The sequence below is a fragment of the Garra rufa genome, chromosome 1 (genome assembly GCF_049309525.1).
Source record: "Garra rufa chromosome 1, GarRuf1.0, whole genome shotgun sequence".
Lineage (NCBI taxonomy): Eukaryota > Metazoa > Chordata > Actinopteri > Cypriniformes > Cyprinidae > Garra > Garra rufa.
In genome coordinates, this window is record NC_133361.1 from 49,508,228 (window position 1) to 49,526,908 (window position 18,681).

At 36.4% G+C, this 18,681-nt stretch overlaps 1 protein-coding gene across 1 annotated transcript in view; it reads left to right on the forward strand.

Moving 5' to 3' along the window:
* Positions 1 to 18,318, forward strand: part of wnk4b (WNK lysine deficient protein kinase 4b) — a 49,031-nt gene extending 30,713 nt beyond the window's left edge. Inside the window, exons 7-18 of the mRNA XM_073833454.1 lie at positions 173 to 246; positions 1,573 to 1,708; positions 1,894 to 2,010; positions 4,783 to 4,956; positions 6,076 to 6,130; positions 6,686 to 6,814; positions 9,054 to 9,934; positions 12,030 to 12,132; positions 12,479 to 13,028; positions 13,372 to 13,577; positions 16,436 to 16,530; positions 16,650 to 18,318. Coding sequence (XP_073689555.1) covers positions 173 to 246; positions 1,573 to 1,708; positions 1,894 to 2,010; positions 4,783 to 4,956; positions 6,076 to 6,130; positions 6,686 to 6,814; positions 9,054 to 9,934; positions 12,030 to 12,132; positions 12,479 to 13,028; positions 13,372 to 13,577; positions 16,436 to 16,530; positions 16,650 to 16,652 — 2,523 coding nt within the window. The 3' untranslated portion in view covers positions 16,653 to 18,318. The remainder of the gene's footprint in view (positions 1 to 172; positions 247 to 1,572; positions 1,709 to 1,893; positions 2,011 to 4,782; positions 4,957 to 6,075; positions 6,131 to 6,685; positions 6,815 to 9,053; positions 9,935 to 12,029; positions 12,133 to 12,478; positions 13,029 to 13,371; positions 13,578 to 16,435; positions 16,531 to 16,649) is intronic.
* The last annotated feature ends 363 nt before the right edge of the window (positions 18,319 to 18,681 follow it).

Below are 18,681 nucleotides of genomic sequence, written 5' to 3' on the forward strand. Positions count from 1 at the left end.
GCTGCCTTTGTGTGCATCAATTCAGAATTTTTTTTAAATGTGAGATTTGAGATTTCTGACTGATACTACAAAAGTGATCATATAATGTGTCTATATGATACAGGTTTGAATAAGGTTTACCTCAGTTGAGTCACAATTTGCATTGCTAATCGTTTTCCTTTGCCTCCCACAGAGCATTGCTGTGTCCCAAAACACAGAGAAAGCCCAATCAGGAAATGCCAGTGGTTTTTCCTCTCCTGTCGACAGGTAAGCTCAATTCTGATTAACAAGATTTATACACAGTGTTCACTGCTCCCTACACACCAAGCATGGGATATCTACAGTATCTAAAAAAGGTTCACTTTAAAGCGATAGTTCACCCAAAAATTTAAATTAACTAATGATTCACACACTCTCAAGCCATCCTAGGTGTATATGACTTTCTTCTTTCAGACGAATACAATCAGAGTTATGTTAAAAAATGTCCTGGTTCTTCTAAACTTTAATGGCAGTGAATGGGTGTTGAGATTTTGAAGCCCAGTACAGTGCATACATCCATCATAAAAAGTACTCTACACGGCTCTGAGAGGTTCATAAATGCCTTCTAAAGTGAATCAATGCATTTGTGTAAGAAAAATAACCATATTTAAAACCATAAACCATAATCTCTAACTTCAGCGAACTGGTGTCTCCTTTTGGCTTGTACCAAAATCCCCTTTCCACATTTCCACAAAATTTGAACGCGAGTACAACAGTTAGCGAAAGCTAGAGATTACCGTTTAAAAAGTTCTAAGTATGGATATTTTTCTTTCAAAAATGCATTGATCAGAGCACTTTTTATGATGGATTGACACAGTTTGTTGTGCTTCAAAATCTCAACAGCCATTCAAGCTTGGAAGTGCTAGAACATTTTTGAACATAACTCTGATTGTATTCCTCTGGAAGAAGTAAGTCATATACACCTAGGATGGCTTTAGGACGAGAAAATCATGGGGTAATTTTCATTTTTGGGTGAACTATCCCTTTAAATGCCTTGCAACGTCTTCAACCTGGCCTTAACCTGTTAAACTATGAACACAGATTCAGTCCTAAACAAGACTGTCATTTAAATAAAAGCTCCCCCACTGTGTGTGTGGATGTGGCTTTTGTTTTGACGTCAAGAAAATGTGGACCTGATCCTAGCTGTGAGAGCTGTAATCTTACTCACCAACTGACCAACACAGTGCCACGTTTACCCACGGTGCCTGTCGAGCCCCAGTGGAGAGCAGTTTTTTGTGTGTGACTCATATATAGACGCACACACATGCAATGTACATAGCCTAGTGGTAAATGCGTTTAATGGTAATGATTTAGCTCAGGGGAGCAATTTACCGTGAAGATCATTTCTGTAGGAAACCAGCAAAGGTAGCAGATGGGTACACAAGAACACTGTCGCATTTTACTCAATTAGCTCAACCTGATTTAAAAGATCTATCGTAAATGACTTGGCCTTTATGTGCGAATGTTCAAAGAAACGTTCTGTGAAGTCCAGTTCTGTGAAATTCCAGAAGTCGGAATGTCACAATGTGTTTTATATCCTTCCTCTCGGAACAGCTACGCTTCTGATGTCACCTCTGGTTTGAGTGATGGAAACGAGGGTCTTTCGGAGAGAGGTGGGAAAGGTCAGAGCAAACGCACCGGAACCAAGCTGCTCAGGAAGAGGGCTCGCTCACGACTACGCATCACTGGGGTGACTCATCTGTCAATTAGCTAGCCTTAATTAACTGTCCACACGCAGTTCCTAACCTTACACTATGCTAATACTGAGTCGGACAATGTGTCATAGCTCATAAAATGGATAACTGCTTTCAAAGTCAATTGCCTTTTTGTGATACACTCACAGATTAATGCTCTCTGTGTCTTTTTTTCATGCAGCTGTCAGATAAAGTGGATCGGGTTGTAGAATGTCAACTACAGACCCATAACAGCAAGATGGTGACATTTAAGTTCGATCTGGATGGAGACAACCCAGAAGACATTGCTGCAGTAATGGTGAGCTAGAAATACTCAAGCAAAATCTGAACAAAAACTACTAAATATTCATTAAATATTAAAATCTTAGATGTTTACCAAGATCCTTCTATTATCTATTTAAACCCATAATAATATTTAAAATATCAGTAAGCTTAATATATTTAATATCATCATTTATTGGGTACTTTCAATTGGGAGGTGGTCGTTCTGAACCCTAACCCCTAAATTACAATTTATGAAAATAATTTTGAAATAATTTTTGTATTTTTTTCCCATTGTTGGTTTTAAAAGTTTGATTCTTTTAAAAAGTGAAGTTTAAAAAAGAATGTTATATTTTCTTTGCAAATTAGGAACATTTATTTAAAAAACATTTTCATGTCACTACCGAAACAGTGCATGTTTAAGACTGATTTTAACTACACCCCTACATTTATGATCAGAAAATATTTATATGCCACTCTCTCTCATAGCTACAAGGTGTGAGTAGATAGGTGCCATCATTTTGAGGTAAATGTGTTCAAAAGTCTGGAAAACCTGTGTGTAACTTTAAGGAACGTCACTACCGAACACCATTTTTGTATAATTAAGCACACTTTTTTGGGAGTTATTCCATAACATTAAGTTTTTCAATGTGTACAACTATTCAGAATTGTGCTAACCATGCTAACCATATGCTGATTAACATCTTTAAGCTAGGTTCAAAAGTATCTAAAATTGTCATTACCGAAACAGTCACTACCAAAACATTTGGTGAAGTTTCGGTAGTGAAATTTTATCCCAAATGTTATCCCAAAAAAATCATCACTTCTGAAACTGTGACGACTGAAATATGTCATCATTGTTTCGGTAGTGACAATAGGGAACACATGTTTTTAGTACAGTTACTACCGAAAATGTGCAGTCACTACCGAAACATTGGATGTTTTGTCAAAAATAAAGTATACTGAATTGTCAACTAAGATGTTATGATAGTTTTTAGTTCAATGTATATTCAAACTAATGAATCTTTACCTTTCAAACCAGTATGATCAACTTTTTGCCTTTTACAAAGAAAAATTAGATTCAGAATAAAAATTGTTAAAAATGTAATTGTTTTTGATTTACCTCTAAAAAAAATGTTAATAAATTAGCAAAAAATATATTTACAATGTAGATGTAAGCAAAATCTTAATAGGTCAACATAACCCTTCTTATTAAATTAAATATTACTGCCAAAACCTAAACTAGAAAATAATATGAGAATTAACGGCACAATTACTAGAAATGTGTACCTTGCATATTGTACAATGTGCATACAAACAATTTTTTTGGGAAAATAAAATAAAATTCCAACTCTGACTTTCGACCAATTCTGTAGATAGTAAATATTACTATGTAAAATAAAATATGGAATGAAAAGTCTAAAATTATATTAAATTAAAATAGAATTAAAAGCAAAAATGGGAAAAAGTAAAGAAATATGCAATTAAATATCAAATATGAAATTTCTATATGTCTGTGATGTCTGTAAACTGAAAGTTATGGAGGTCAAAGTGGACACAAGGACAGAGGTAAGGCAACACTCCTTGTGAGAACTGCATTATACCATGAGAAGTGTTGATGGTTCAGCTTCTGTGTTTGCACAAACTCTGCAACCTCAAACCTGCAGTGAAAAATCTATGCACCATTTCTCTCATCTGTTCATCTAAAACATTTTGTACCATTGCATCTTCAATTACCAGTGCAAAACCAGTTCTTATGCGTCTATTGCGACTCGTCAGCTATTTTTGACATATTTTTAGCCGTCAGGAGAAAAAACTGGTTTGTGACTCATCACATTCTCAATTAGTGCTAAAAATCACTGGAGTATTTCCAGACTTTGTGTCACTGCTATAGTGTTTTTCTATGGAAACATGCACCATGTGGGCTTGTAGGACTGCTTTAAGATGCTATATTATGTTAAAAAGAGGTTTCAGTATTGATAAGGCACAAAAACATTTACAGTCAAACCAAAATTGATTCAGAAAGCTGCAATATTTCTTACATTATCAGAGTTTATTCGCTATAGTTTAGAAAATGGTAATAAAATATGACATAAACTCAAGAGTTAAACTTGATAATGTCAGATAACTTTGGATTACAATCAACCAAAAATTACCAAGCAATGCTCCATTTTGTTCAGTCTGTGGCATAAAAAGGTCGCATTAGGAATTTAAGAAAAAATACTTAAGCCAAACATGGTTAGGTCAAAGTGTAATCTTTATTCCCAAATAAATCATTTTTGGTCCCAAATTTTCATGAAATGTACTGGTAGTCCACTGTATGAAGACTTTTTGGGTATAATGTGTCACAGTTTACTTGATTTTGCTATCCTCACTTACATAAATGAGTCAGTATCCAGCACCCACTAGTAAATAAAATATCAAAAATTATATCTGGTGTCTAAATAATTTTGGTTTGACTGCGTGTAAAATGTAATCTGGGGTGAGTGTGGTTTTAGTAGAGACACTGAAAATAACTTTTGTTTGCTGCTTTCTTTGGCTTCTTTGTGTTAGCTGTGACTAAACCTTGTTTTGATCAGCCTGTCCATGGCCTTGAGACTGGTTTTAGGAGTCGTAAATATAGGCGGTAGCGTTTCCCTTCTCCACATTATGAGTACATGTCTTTGTTCGCTGCTCTGTATCACTGCTCGATATTGAATTCCAGTAGCTTTGAAGGAGACCTTTGAACTCATTAAGAAAGTCTGCACGCAAGAAGACTCAAAATTACATCAACCCAATTAACTTATCTGTCTCTTTGCACCCCTTTTAGGTACATAATGAGTTTATCCTACCTGGGGAGAGAGAGGGATTCATCCACCGCATGAGAGACATCATTCGTCGAGCAGAGGCCCTGATGAGGAGAGAGCCTTTGGAGCCGCTCAGCCCCAGAGACAACGCTCGTCTGCCTTATCTGAGCGGAGTCGGCTCACTGTCTGCCTCGCAGGTGTGTAACAACTGTTTTCGACGTTTTATACATAAGAACTAAGAATTTCAGCATTTACTAATGCATTATTAAAATCACTAGTTGTGTTTTTTAACATTAGTTAAAGGATAATCTACTCACCCCCTTGTCATCCAAGATGTTCATGTCTTTCTTTCTTCAGTCGTAAGGAAATTATGTTTTTTGAGGAAAACATTTCAGGATTTCTCTCCATATAATGGACTTCTATGGTGCCCCGGAGTTTGAACTTGCAAAATGCAGTTTCAAATGGCTCTAAACGATCACAGCCAAGGATCTTATCTAGCAAAACGATCAGTTATTTTCTAAAAAAAAATACAATTTATATACTTTTTAACCTCAAATGCTCGTCTTGTCTAGCTCTGTGTGTACTCGTATCATTTCGCTAGATAAGACCCTTCTTCCTCAGCTGGGATCATTTAGAGCCCCTTGAAGCTGCATTTAAACTGCATTTTGGAAGTTCAATCTCGGGGGCACCATAGAAGTCCATTATATGGAGAGAAATCCTGAAATGTTTTCCTCAAAAAACATAATTTCCTTACGACTGAAGAAAGAAAGACATGAACATCTTGGATGACAAGGGGGTGAGTACATTATCTGTACATTTTTGTTCTGAAAGTGAACTACTCCTTTAATGCACTGTGAACTGTATTTTTATTAACTTTAACAACACACTTCGCCAGTATACACAATGCTTTATGTGCTATTTGCATTTCTGGCAGATACTAAACTGCATTTCGTTTCTGAGTACCTGTACTGTGCAATTACAATAAAACTTTATCTACCCATCTATTTATATTAGCTTTTATTTTTATGTGTGTATCTGGCGAGGGCTTGGAATTCAGTTGTGAGGTTTTATATTGGGGTTGAGAAATCCAATCTTCTGATGTCATCAGATGTTAGAAACAATTAACGATTGTAATAAGAGAACTTGGTCATCAATATTGAACAGTCATTAATAAGAAAGGCTTCTGCAGCAGTGTGATTGCAGACTTTTTTTGTGATTGTGTGACAGTGTTCTTTTCTGTTCTCACGTGTTCCTAACTTTGCCACTTTTTTAGACGGTGATGTTAATGCCAGCGTATGCTCTGTTTTTCCCCACAGCCCAATCTCTACACGCAAGGCCTCGCTCGCACACACTCCTCCTCCTCGTTGCCAGGTAACAAACACACACACAGATCACATAAACACTTGTGGAGACAAACACTGATCATGTGTGACCCTGGACCACAAAACCAGTCTTAAGTAGCTTGGGTGTATTTGTAGCTATAGCCAACAATACATTGTGTGGGTCAAAATGATCGATTTTTCTTTTATGCTAAAAATCATTAGGATATTACGTAAATATCATGTTCTGTGAAGATATTTTGTAAATGTCCTACTGTAAATATATCAAACTTAATTTTTGATTAGTAATATGCATTGCTAAGAACTTCATTTGGACAACTTTGAAGGTGATTTTCTCAGTATTTTGATTTTTTTGCACCCTCAGATTCTAGATTTTCAAATAGTTGTATCTCGACCAAATATTGTCCTATCCTATCAATTAAAAGCTTGTATAAATCTCAATTTCAAATAAACGACCCTTATGAATGGCTTTGTGGTCAGGGGTCACAAATATGTCTTAATTAAAATCTAAAAATACAGAAAGCTTGTTCAATATAATAATGAAAGTGCACATCATGATATAACCCTGTTGGTGTATGTCCTTCAGATTATGCTGCTGCCAGTATAGGGCCAGTGACCCGGGGTTCCTCACCTACACTGAGCGCCGACTTTTATGTTGATCCTGATGCCAATCCACCTGTCCGGCCCCTGCGTTCACAATCCTTCCACACTACAGGTACACACAATAAACCACTTTTTCCCTTTCATTTATGTTTTGCTTTTTACTAGCACTGTCAAAATTAGTGTGTTCACACAGGTGATTTATTTTTCCAGTTAAACAACATTAATATACAAGGTTCAATTGCTCACTGATGCTTCAGAAGGCAAAACGCTGCATTAAGAAAACTTTTTGAATTTGAAGATCAGGGTAATTTTAACTTATTTTGTCTTCTGGGGAGCATGTAAGTATCTTCTGTAGCTCCTGAAGGGCAGTACTAAATGAAAAAAATAAGAAAAAATATGTACAGATCTCCATCCTGTTCAAAAGTTTTCACCCCAGCTCTCGTTTTTCCTTCTGAAGCATAAGTTTGAACCTTCTGTAATAGTTGTATGTGAGTCCCTCATTTGTCCTCAGTGTAAAAAGAAGGATTTCAAAATCATACAGTCATTGTTGGAAAGGGTTCAAATACACAAAAATGCAAAAAAACAAAAACAAAAAACAAAGAATTTGTGGGACCTGAAAGATTTTTCTGAAGAACAGTTTGACTGTTCAGGACAAACAAGGGACTTATGAACAACTATCACTAAACAAAATAACACAGCTGTGGATCATTCAGGTAAAAACATAGTATTAAGAAACAAGGGGATGATTTTGAACAGGGTCGTTTTTATAATTTCAACTATTATTTTCTCTTGTGGACTATATGTAAACATCTTTTATGTGAAATATCTTATTCAGTTCAGTGCTGAATAAAAATAGCATGCATTTTGTATGATCCCTCTTATTTTGGTTCAAATAATTAACATTTTGCAGATTCTGCAAAAAACGTCAACTGTACATCCAAATGGTAATGAATCTTCACTGAACTGAAGGAACCCAAAAGCATAGCCAGAAACTTGTTACGTCATGTAGATTCAGTTAGTTCTACTGAATAGAAAGCAGGTTTTGTGCCTGTCATAGCGTGCAATTTGAATCAAGCCCAGCAGATGTCTTTTATCCTCAAACAATGGGTAATTACTGTTCCATTGTTTAATGTTATTCAATAAAAGCTTGTTTAGCAAAATACTGTGTTGATAAACAAGTTCATAATCCATTTTTAGTATGTTTTCTGCTTTTGCACAGCCTCAGGTGTCTCAAAATACATTAGTCTGTCAATTGCTGTATTAACTAATCAGATTTATTTAAAATATTTTGAAGAAAATTTCAAATTCAGATCGTCTTTGGTCTCTCTAGGTAATGAGCGGTATGTTCTGTCACACAGACAATCAGTACAGTCCGGACCTCTCGGGGACGTTCTGCGTACAAGGAGCGTCATAATGGACATTCTCTCTGTCTCGCTCTTTCATCTTGTTTCTTTCACTCGTGCCATTGTTACCGAGAGCACTTTTCCATGCCTTTTTCTCTCTCTCCACACCATTAGCTGTAAGGCTCTGGGAACAAACTCGATATTTTGTGTATTCCACTCTGCAATTGGCTTTCTAAACACCCATCCCCATGGAGACCAAGCTTTGACGCCAGTGTCATTGTTGACGTGTCTCAGGATTTGCTTTTGACACCTGCTGCTTCGAAATGAACAAGTAGATTTCATTACCTGAGAGAGCAAACTATACATATCACACAGCCTGTGCACACTATAAAAGCTCTATTTTAAGATGACCAGTTTTTTCTTGTCTTGAAAGATACATAATCATTGCGCCAATAGGAAGTAAGGTTTGATAAATGCTCCAGTGTGGTTAGCTCCTCAGGACTGAGGTCACATCCCGATTTGAAGCTTTGTTTTTATGCCACAGTGATGTTAATGGAGCGTTTTCAGAAGTCAAGCACAGCAATGACAGGTCAAAGTACGTCAGAGAGTCCTATTTTAATAAATGAATTCTCAATTGAAAATTATGACATAAGACGATGACACAGCACATAGACAGTTACCGAAAGTTTTCCTCTAAAGTAACCACACTTAGAGCTCATTTACTCAAGGGACAGTCCCTGTGGAACATCCTGGAATTTAGGACATAAAGGGTGACAGGTCATGTCTTGTTCTTTGTAAGACTTGAACCCACAACTCCTTTCTAGACCTAAGTTTTAGCCACACTGCCATACCACTTCTTACAATTACGTAAATGGCCGCACTGACGGTTGATGACATGACTAAGTCAAGAAGAGTTTTGCAGGAATGCCAAATAGAGATGAACACTACAACAGTGTATTCAGCTTAACTCAGTTTTTCTCTCTTTCTTCCCATTTCCATTTCCTTCAGGTTCCTCCCAGACCTACCACTCTTCTACGCCCAACTACCCACAGTACTCCCATCCCGATGTTCTGCCACATCTCCTGCCAAACCAGATGTCTGCCATGGCCCCTCAGCAACCCCCTTACGTCCACAACACCCACTTCGCCTACCCCTACCAAATGGATCACGCCTCCCTCAACACTCCCCTTAACCCAAGTCCTCTCACCCGCGTCCCCAGCAACCCAAACTTCTTTTCCTCCTCTTCGTCATCTTCTGTTGTTTCCCCAGTTCAGCAGTCCGTCGAGATGCCGCCTCAAGTTGAAACCAACACTCTGCCGCTTCCAGTTCCCCCTCCACCTGGTCCACAAGCTCAAGGCATGTGGCCACCGCCTTCCCAGCAGCCTCTTATTTCGCTGGCCAATGTTCTTTCTCTGGCTATGAACTTTGCACAGTCCTTTATACCCCCTGGATCCATCCCTCAAGGTTTCCACCCACAAATGACCCCTCAACCAGGGTATGGCCCTATGTATCCGGCTCAGTATGCGGGTATGAGCAACCCTGATGCTCCATACCACCAGGGGGCACAGAGCGGACAGTATATGGATATGTACCACTATCCTGATGCTCATATGCAGATTCCAGCACCAGTTCCTGAACCGCAAGAAAGGGGCCAGACAGCATCTCCACCAGTAGTCCATCTTAGGGAGGTGAGAACTCCTGAGATTAAACAGCCCATTCCCACAAACCCAAGCTCTTCTCCAGGGTCTAGAAGTAGCCCACTGGTGGAGAGCCAGTCTAGCCTTATTGGGCAGCTCAGAGAGCGGGCAGACAGTTCAGCATCAAGCTCCCGCACCCCATCCAGCACAAGCTCACCAGCGTCCTCCACATCACCCAGTCCACAAAACACTGTAAGTGTTTGAAATAACACATACAAAACAACTTTAACTTAAAGGGACAGTTCACCCAAAAATGAAAATTCTGTCATTAATTACTTACCTTCATGTTGTTCAAAACCCGTAAGACCTTTATTTATCTTCGGAACACAAATTAAGATATTTTCATGGCTCAAAATTGTTGCATTGCTACACAAAAATGGTTCTTCTATTGACACAAAATCCTTAAGTGTGTGTCAGCACAGTCTGAAGATGACCTGGCTCGATTTTGGTGAAAACGGTCTAGGACGAGTTCGAAAAAGTAGGTTTTCAACTTAAATCAAAATGGCAGACAGGAAGTTTGGCAAAATATGAAATTGGCCGTCAAAATTGGTATCTATGTTCTCGGCATTATTCTGAGAATATTTTGAGATTACAATAGGCTAATGTAGTCAAAAGTTATTAGCAGTTTTGGATATTTCATTATTAATGGTTAATGAATGGTTTATTCATTTTGACAAATAGCTGGCACTGTTACCAAATTGATGTGGCGTGGTCAGTTTGAGGTGACAATGGCACATACAAAGGAGTTTGAAAAAGTAGGTTTTGAACATGAATTAATATAGCGGAGATAAAGTTTGGCCAATTTTGGCATAATTGGTATCAATGGTTTTAACATTACCCAAAGAAAATATACCGAAATCACTTTCATTACAGTAGACCAATTTAATCATTAATAGCATATTTTTAAATTTATAACTATAGCGAAGCCTCCAAAATTTTACAGTACTGTCAGGGCATGGTGCCGAAGACATACAGAGTTTCATGATGATACGCCAGTGCTTTCGTAATATATAGCATTATAAAATATAATTCAAAAAGGGCCAACACTCAAAATGGCTGACATGGGAAAATTGGGTATGGTTTGGCATGCTTCTCCAAATCTAAAAAGACCAGTTTTGTGATTTTTGGCCAAACCATTTAGAAGTTATAAGCAAAAATAGTCATTATTCATATCTCTTGACCACTAGGTGCTGCTGCTCCAAAACTGTTCAGGTAGCCTCAGGTCATGCTTTTTATAACACACATCAAGTTTGGCCTAAATACGCTAAACCATTGTGGAGATATAGCCTTACATCCATTTTTGTGCACTCTTCGTAGAATTCGTTCATTCGTTATTCGAAAACAGTTTGACTAATCCACTTGAATTCCATAACTTTTTGCCAGCATGGTTTGAAGATGATCTGAGCCAGTTTTGGTGAGTTCGAAAAAGTAGGTTTTAAGTAAACCTTACAATTTTCACATTTTGGTGTTCATTCGACTTGGCATGAGGCAAGGATTCAGAGGAAAGAATTTTCCTTCCAGACCTTATGTTTCAGAAGTTATTAGAATAAACATGAGTGAAACTTTGGACAAGTGGTGGCGCTAGAAAGTTTGAGTTAGAGACTCCAAACTTGCTATGGTTAATCTGTGTGCCAAATTTCATATCTTTTCGTAAGCAGTTCTATGGGCTGCCATAGACTCGAGTGTAAGAAACTGAAGAAGAAGAATAAAAAATCGAACCGATACAAGAACGGATACGAATGACTTTATTCATCAATTCTTCTCCAAGTCACGTCCTCCACCATTATTGAGAGTACCACAACGCATGGTGTTTCTCACAAAAAACTATTGCATTGCAGTTGCAATATGTATGTTTAGTTGAATATTTGAATATTTTATAAACCTTCTCCATTTGTGTTTTACTTAAGCAAGTAGTTTCTTCAAGTTCGAAATAACATGAAGGTGATAAAACAATCACAAAAAAAGTTTCATTTTTGGGGTGTCGGTCACTTTACTGCAACTTTAAAGACTTCTAAAGCCAAACCTGTTCTCCTAATGATGTGTACCATTTAAACAAAGACATGCATCACCACAAGAACGTCTTTTGAGTGTTTCTGTCAATGTAAATATAAGGGTATATTATTAAGTAGAGCCTTGTTCTCAGACATCTTTGTGAGCACACAAACCGGTTTTGAGCATGTACAGTATTTGACGTGGGTGTCGTCTGTTATTACATGTCTCAAAGCACCTGTAAAATGAAGGACGTCTGGGGTTGACACTTTTATTAATGTTTTTCCACTTGCTTTAGGTGTCCTCACCTGTTCCAAGGTCCTCCCCTACTCTGTCCATGTCTCTGGCAGTGTCTGAAACTAATTCCATCGGCAAATCTAGACTCTCACCTATATCTGAAGGTGAGTTGCGCTCTTTCCATCTGTCACACAAACACACACCCATAAATACTACACACCCTTCTTGTACACAAAGACACACAAGTACATGAAGGCCACACAACCAGGCAAGAATAGTTTTCCGATTGGCTATCCAAGTGCTAAAATGAAAATACACAGCTGCCATCTATTGACCGTAAGAGCTTATTGCATAATAAGCACACTGTTCAGTTAGGTTTTATATGGTTTTTAAAAAATTTTAAGCACTTTACCACTTCACATTTACTTTAGAAATTGAAAAGAATTGTTTTACTGTTATACCATGTTTACTGTCCACATAAAAAAAAATTCTTTGTCTCCATGTCCACAGAGAAAAAGTCTATTGTCACTGTGGGACGGTTCCAAGTCAGTCCAAGCAAGGAGATTCCCATTCCACCTCCCAGCCTAACGCCAACTCCCACCCCTACAGCTACATCCACATCCACATCCATACCAGTCCCCCAGGCCACGCCCCCAGCACACAACAGCCAATCAGACAGCAGCACAGATGTACAGGTGGAATCAGAAAGCAGTCCCAGCTCTTTTAATGAATCACCACCACTTATCCAACCACCTAGTGAGGCCTTATGCAGCTCAGACAGCGCCCCCTTGTGGACCGGAGAGCCTAAGACAACAGACAGACAAGTTGTAGAACCAGAGGAGGGACGTGGAGGTGAAGAAGGGGAGGAGGTGGAGGAGGAGACAGAGAAGAGGCGGAGGAGGATAAGTGTGAGTTTGCTGGAAAGTTCAGCTGGGAGTCCTCAGTTCAATCTAAATCAGCCGTGGATGAGCTATACGCGCAGTACGTCGTACGCTAGCAGCGACGAGACAGAAAGTGAAGACGAGGGAATGTATGAGGAGCTACAGGAACTCAGAGAGAGGTGAGCCTGTAGTATGTTACATTCATGCGAATCCCTGTACATTTTATGAAGTGCTGCATCAAATTGTAGCATAAAGTCATAGCTACTGTAATTCTTATAATTTAGATCCATGCCCATTACAGATTTTGACCTAACATGTCCGAACATGTTCAGTGTTCAATTAGAAAAGCACTTTCACAGTCTATATGATGTACTTATTGCTGAATGAGATCTACTAGGTTATCAGTAACCTAAATCTAAATGAGTAACGTTTATTTTTAATTATTATTTATATTGTGTTTAAGTGCCACCTTAAGTTTTACTGCCTTGTTTTTGACGTCCTGTTCTTCTCTCTCTTTCTTAGACATGTGGCAGAGGTTCAGGCTCTCCAGGCCTCTCAAAAGCAAGAGATTGAGGAACTCTACAAACAGATGGGTAAAGTGCCCCCTCCAGGAATCGTGTCTCCAGCGGCCATGTTGTCCAGCCGCCAACGTCGTCTGTCTAAAAGCGGAGGGTACCCCAGTTCTCGTCGAAATAGCCTGCAGAGACTGGAAATACTGCCTCCTGCAGGTACTATAAGAGAAGCTACAAAGATTTTTGCTGCTTAACAATTGAGTCTACCTGGAAATTCATTCACACCCTATTTTGTACTGAAGCAAGAAAAATGACTAGGTAGAGACTTAATTTTATCTACTAGAAATTGATTGGATCATGAAAAGTGGGTGTTACATGTCAAGTTATTGACGAGGTTAAAAAATAAAAGGGCTTTGATGTCGGCTACAAAGAGTTGTCGTTTCAGAAGTTGCATTTGAATAAATATTACAAAGGAAGAAAATGATTTGGCATTTGGAATACACAATGTATCAGCACCATATTAGGCTTAATATTAGACTTTTTTTCTCAGAGTTGTGAGATATAAACTTGCAATTGCAAGAAAAAAACTCACAATTCTGACTTTATAGCTCACAGTTTCAAGTTTATATCACAATTCTGAATTAACACGCAATTTCAAGTTTATATCTCTCAATTCAGACTATAACTTGCAATTTCGAGTTTTATCTTTTAATTCTGACTTTATAAATGACACTTTCGAGTTGATCTCTTAATTCTAACTATAACTTGTAGTTCAGGGCTATTCAATTAGATTCATTTGAGGGCCAATTATCAAGCTGAAAATTTGAAGGGGGCCAATGGGATGGGGGCCGTCCCGATCTCTTTCTAGGGGGGGCTATACAATTAAATTGAAATGCACTAAAATCAACTAATATTACAACACCAACATCTATAAAAGGTTAACATTAGTGCAGTCTGTCAAACCATAAAAAAAAATCATGCATTTTTCTGTAATTAATCATGATTAATCGCATATTTCTATAGTCAGAATTTCACACTGGACCTCCAAATTAAGGTAGAAACAACATAAAGTATATTTTAAGTATGTGTTTAATGGCTTTTTTTTTTTTTTTTTTTTTTTACCAAGTAGCTTATTATTAATGAAGTATTGATATCAGTACTGGTACTGGTGTCTTTATTAAATGAATTTTCTCTCAGTTTTACATATTAATTATGTCCATTCAACATTACAGTATAATTGAAAGCCAATATTTTCAACATTTAATAGGCTCTGAAATATATAACTTTTAATTTAGATGATTTTCTTTTTTTTTTTCTTTTTTTTTAATTTAAATATCTTCACATGAACTATAAATTGTTTATGCATGAACTACACAGATTATTATTGCAATATACTGGTTATAATTGTGATTTAGCAATTTTGTATTTATATCTCATTTCTGCCTTTACAACTCGCAATTTCGCATTTATCTTAGTTCTGACTTTATAACTTATAAAAAGTTATATCTAAATTCTGACTATGTAACTCACAATTTCGAGTTTATTTCTCAATTCTGACTTTATAACTCAGTTTTGCATTTATATCTCAATTTTGACTTTTTAACTCACAACTTTGAGTTTATATCTAAATTTTTACTTTATAACTCACAACTTTTAAGTTTATATTTCGCAATTCTGACTTTATAAACTTCCAATTTCGAGTATATATCTCGCAATTCTGAATTTATAACTCACACTTTTATGTTTCTATCTCACAATTCTAACTTTTTTACTCGCAATTTCGAGTTTATATCTCGCAATTCTGACTTTATAATTTGCAATTTTGCATTTATCTCTCAGTTCTGACTTAATAACTTGCAATTTCAAAGTTATATCCAAATTCTTACTTTTTTACCTTCCAATTTCGAGTTTGTCTCTCAAATTTGACTTTATTACTCGCAATTTTGCATTTATATCTCACAATTCTAAGTTTATTACTCTCAATTTTGAGTTTATATCTCGCAATTCTGACTATAACTTGCACTTTCGGGTTAATATCTCGCAATTCTGACTTTATAACTCGCCATTTTGAAGTTTATATCTCACAATTCTGTCTTTATAACTTGCAATTTCAAGTTTATATCTCGCAATTCTGACTTTATAACTCGTAATTTCATGTTTTTATTTCTCAATTCTGACATTATAACTCGTAGTTTTGCATTTATATCTCAATTTTGACTTTATAACTCACAACTTTTAAGTTTATATTTCGCAATTCTGACTTTATAAACTTCCAATTTTGAGTTTATATCTCGCAATTCTGACTATATCTTGCACTTTCGGGTTTATATCTCGCAATTCTGACTTTATAACTCGCCATTTTGAGTTTATATCCTGCAATTCTGACTTTATAACTCGCCATTTTGAGTTTATATCCTGCAATTCTGACTTTATAACTCGCCATTTTGAGTTTATATCCTGCAATTCTGACTTTATAACTTGCATTTTGAAGTTTATATCTCACAATTCTGTCTTTATAACTTGCAATTTCAAGTTTATATTTTGCAATTCTGGCTTTGTAACTCACCATTTCGAGTTTCTATCACAATTCTGACTTAAACTCACAATTTCAAGTATATATCTCGCAATTCTGACTTTATAACTCGTAATTTAATGTTTTTATCTCTCAATTCTGACATTATAACTCGTAGTTTTGAGTTTACATCTCACAATTCTGAGAAAAAAGCCAGAATTGCAGTTGTGTAAACTCGTAAAAAAAAGTCTGAATTGTGAGAGAAAAAAAATCGCAATTACTGTACCTTTTTTTTATTCAGCGGCGGAAACTGGCTTCCATTCATATTAGTCTTTTACTGCCCATTGGTCTTTTACAGCGCATGTCATAGTGAGCTACAGTGTGCATTTAATGATAGCATATCTGTGTGCATTCATTTCTTAACAAAGTACTTTTACTAATGTTACTTTGTTAATGTTACCTTTTTATAACAAATGAATATACATTTATAATAACAGCCGTTTGTCTGTTTTAGATTACAGCTTAAATGGCAGTATAAATAACTCACTGTAAACACTTTCAGGTATCATGCGCAAGAACTCAGTAAGCGGCAGCAGCAGTGGGTCACAGGAAAGGACCAATAAAGGAGTGACCTTTGCCCCTGATTATGCCAGACTTGTGAGTGATTCCTTCTATTTGCTTCTCAACCTGTTTTGTTTTGATCTTTACCCCTGCTAATGGAATACACAAGAGAGGAATGTTACGTACACTGACCTTTCTTTTTATCTTTCCAACAGTGATTTCTTTTTCTATAGGAGCCCTTTGGCCTTCGTACTCCTCTCCTTTTAGACTGAAGCGACTTTCTCATGCAACTGCTGATGTGTGTGTGATATCAGGAAAGGAGTGTGTGTTCTTCACAGACTGTGATGTGAATATTTTTCAACCAGTATACCTCTGCTCAGTATTCTAAGGATGATTTACGTACCTAGTGAGCTTTCTGAAGAGACGGGGCACCCGAAAGCACAGACTTTATATATGAAACTTGTTTAGAGATGTGATGTAGTTGAAATTCCCGCTCATTTGCAGCTATAGCACCCCTAGAGGTTGAATGTATAAATTGCACATGTGTTTTCACTTATTAGGCAGTCCATGTGGTTGCTCTCTATAATTTTGTCAATTATAGATCAACTGCTGAGTTCATTTTTATTCCAAATCCCAGGCAGTCATAAATAATCGGTACTGTAAACAATCATATTTTCTCCTTTTGCAAAAAAAAATGCAATGCAATTCAATACATCCAGTCCTTTTAGGCCTCACTGTAGGTTTGTTTTTAAATGAACAGTATCATGTACATATTTGACAAATTGTAAAAATGTTCATCATGGATTACAGTGCATAAGTGACTTTGTTGCTACAGTGTTTTGCACTCTCAATAATATTTTTCTAAACACCCATAACTTGCAGTATTGACATTGATTTTAATTCCTTTTTATGATACAGATCTCTGATGCCTTTAAATGCATTTAGATAATGCAAAATGCAAGGCTTTATTGATATTTAGACATAAAACCACTTAGGTTTCATTCTGAAATTATTTTAATATTTAAATGAGATTAATAAGCATATTTAAATGCGCTTGTCAATCAGTTCTCATTTAGATGTTCTGCTAAAGTGACTGAATAACCAAATTTTAGAGAACAAATAGTATACAGTCGCTCCAAGAAACCTGCCTTCAGTTCATTAAATGTCCATACTGCCATTTTTTTTTTCTAAATTGTAAATTGTAATTATACATTTAGTTGTAGTTTTACTAGGTACTTAGTAAGAATTTAGTTCCTCCCGATGTTAAAACTTAGCATACGGTGTGGTTTTGCTTTACTTAATGGCTTTTCAGCTTATGGCTGCCTACTGTTTCCTATATTTGAAACTCTTTTGTCTTAATGCTTTTTCCTTTGTTATTTGTATCTAGTTAATAGAGTGTGAAATGAAGATGTTAACTCGTGTTTTCTTAATTAAAAGAAAAAAAAACAAGCAAACAACTGACACACCGCACTTTTCTTCATGGCATTTGCCAGTAGATGCCATAGATGATCTGTATATAAGGACAGTAATGAATTGTGACGTGTGGAGTCTCAGTTTATATGCCTTGGCCTATACAGAGATGTTACGTATATAGGAATATGTGAAGATAAACATATTGACAACTGAGAAACTGTGAAGTTTGAACAATTGTTGCCTTAAAGTATCTGCGTTTGATTGGACAGCAGGTGTGCTCTACTGCATAGCAAGAGAATATTTATATATAGATACAGATATATTTAGATAAAGACAAAAGCTGTATTATACTATGCGAAAATGTTGTACTGCCATGCAGATTGTGCCTATTGTTTCTTTTTTATTTTTTACAGTTTACTCTTGATTCCTGGATGAAACCTGATTGTTGTAAATGTACAAATAAATAATGATTCACAAACAACCAAATGTTTTGTTGTTATTAAATTGTATGAACATGCACACTGGGGTCTAAAGGCCTGAGACGAATGAAAATGCTTTTTTTTCCATTTAATAAAATATTTTTCAAAATTATTTTAATTATGTTATTAGCATAACAATATAGTAAAAAAAAAAAGAGTTAAAATGTCTTTGAAGGAATACCTTACTTTGTCACAAATTTGGTTACTAGATTAGTGGCCTATAGAATCTTAAAAGGAACCATTCACCTGAAAATGAAAACTTGCTAAAAATGTACTCACCTTTCAACCATCTAAGATGTGGACGAGTTTGTTTCATCTTCAAAACAGTTGGAGAAATTTAGCATTACATCACTTG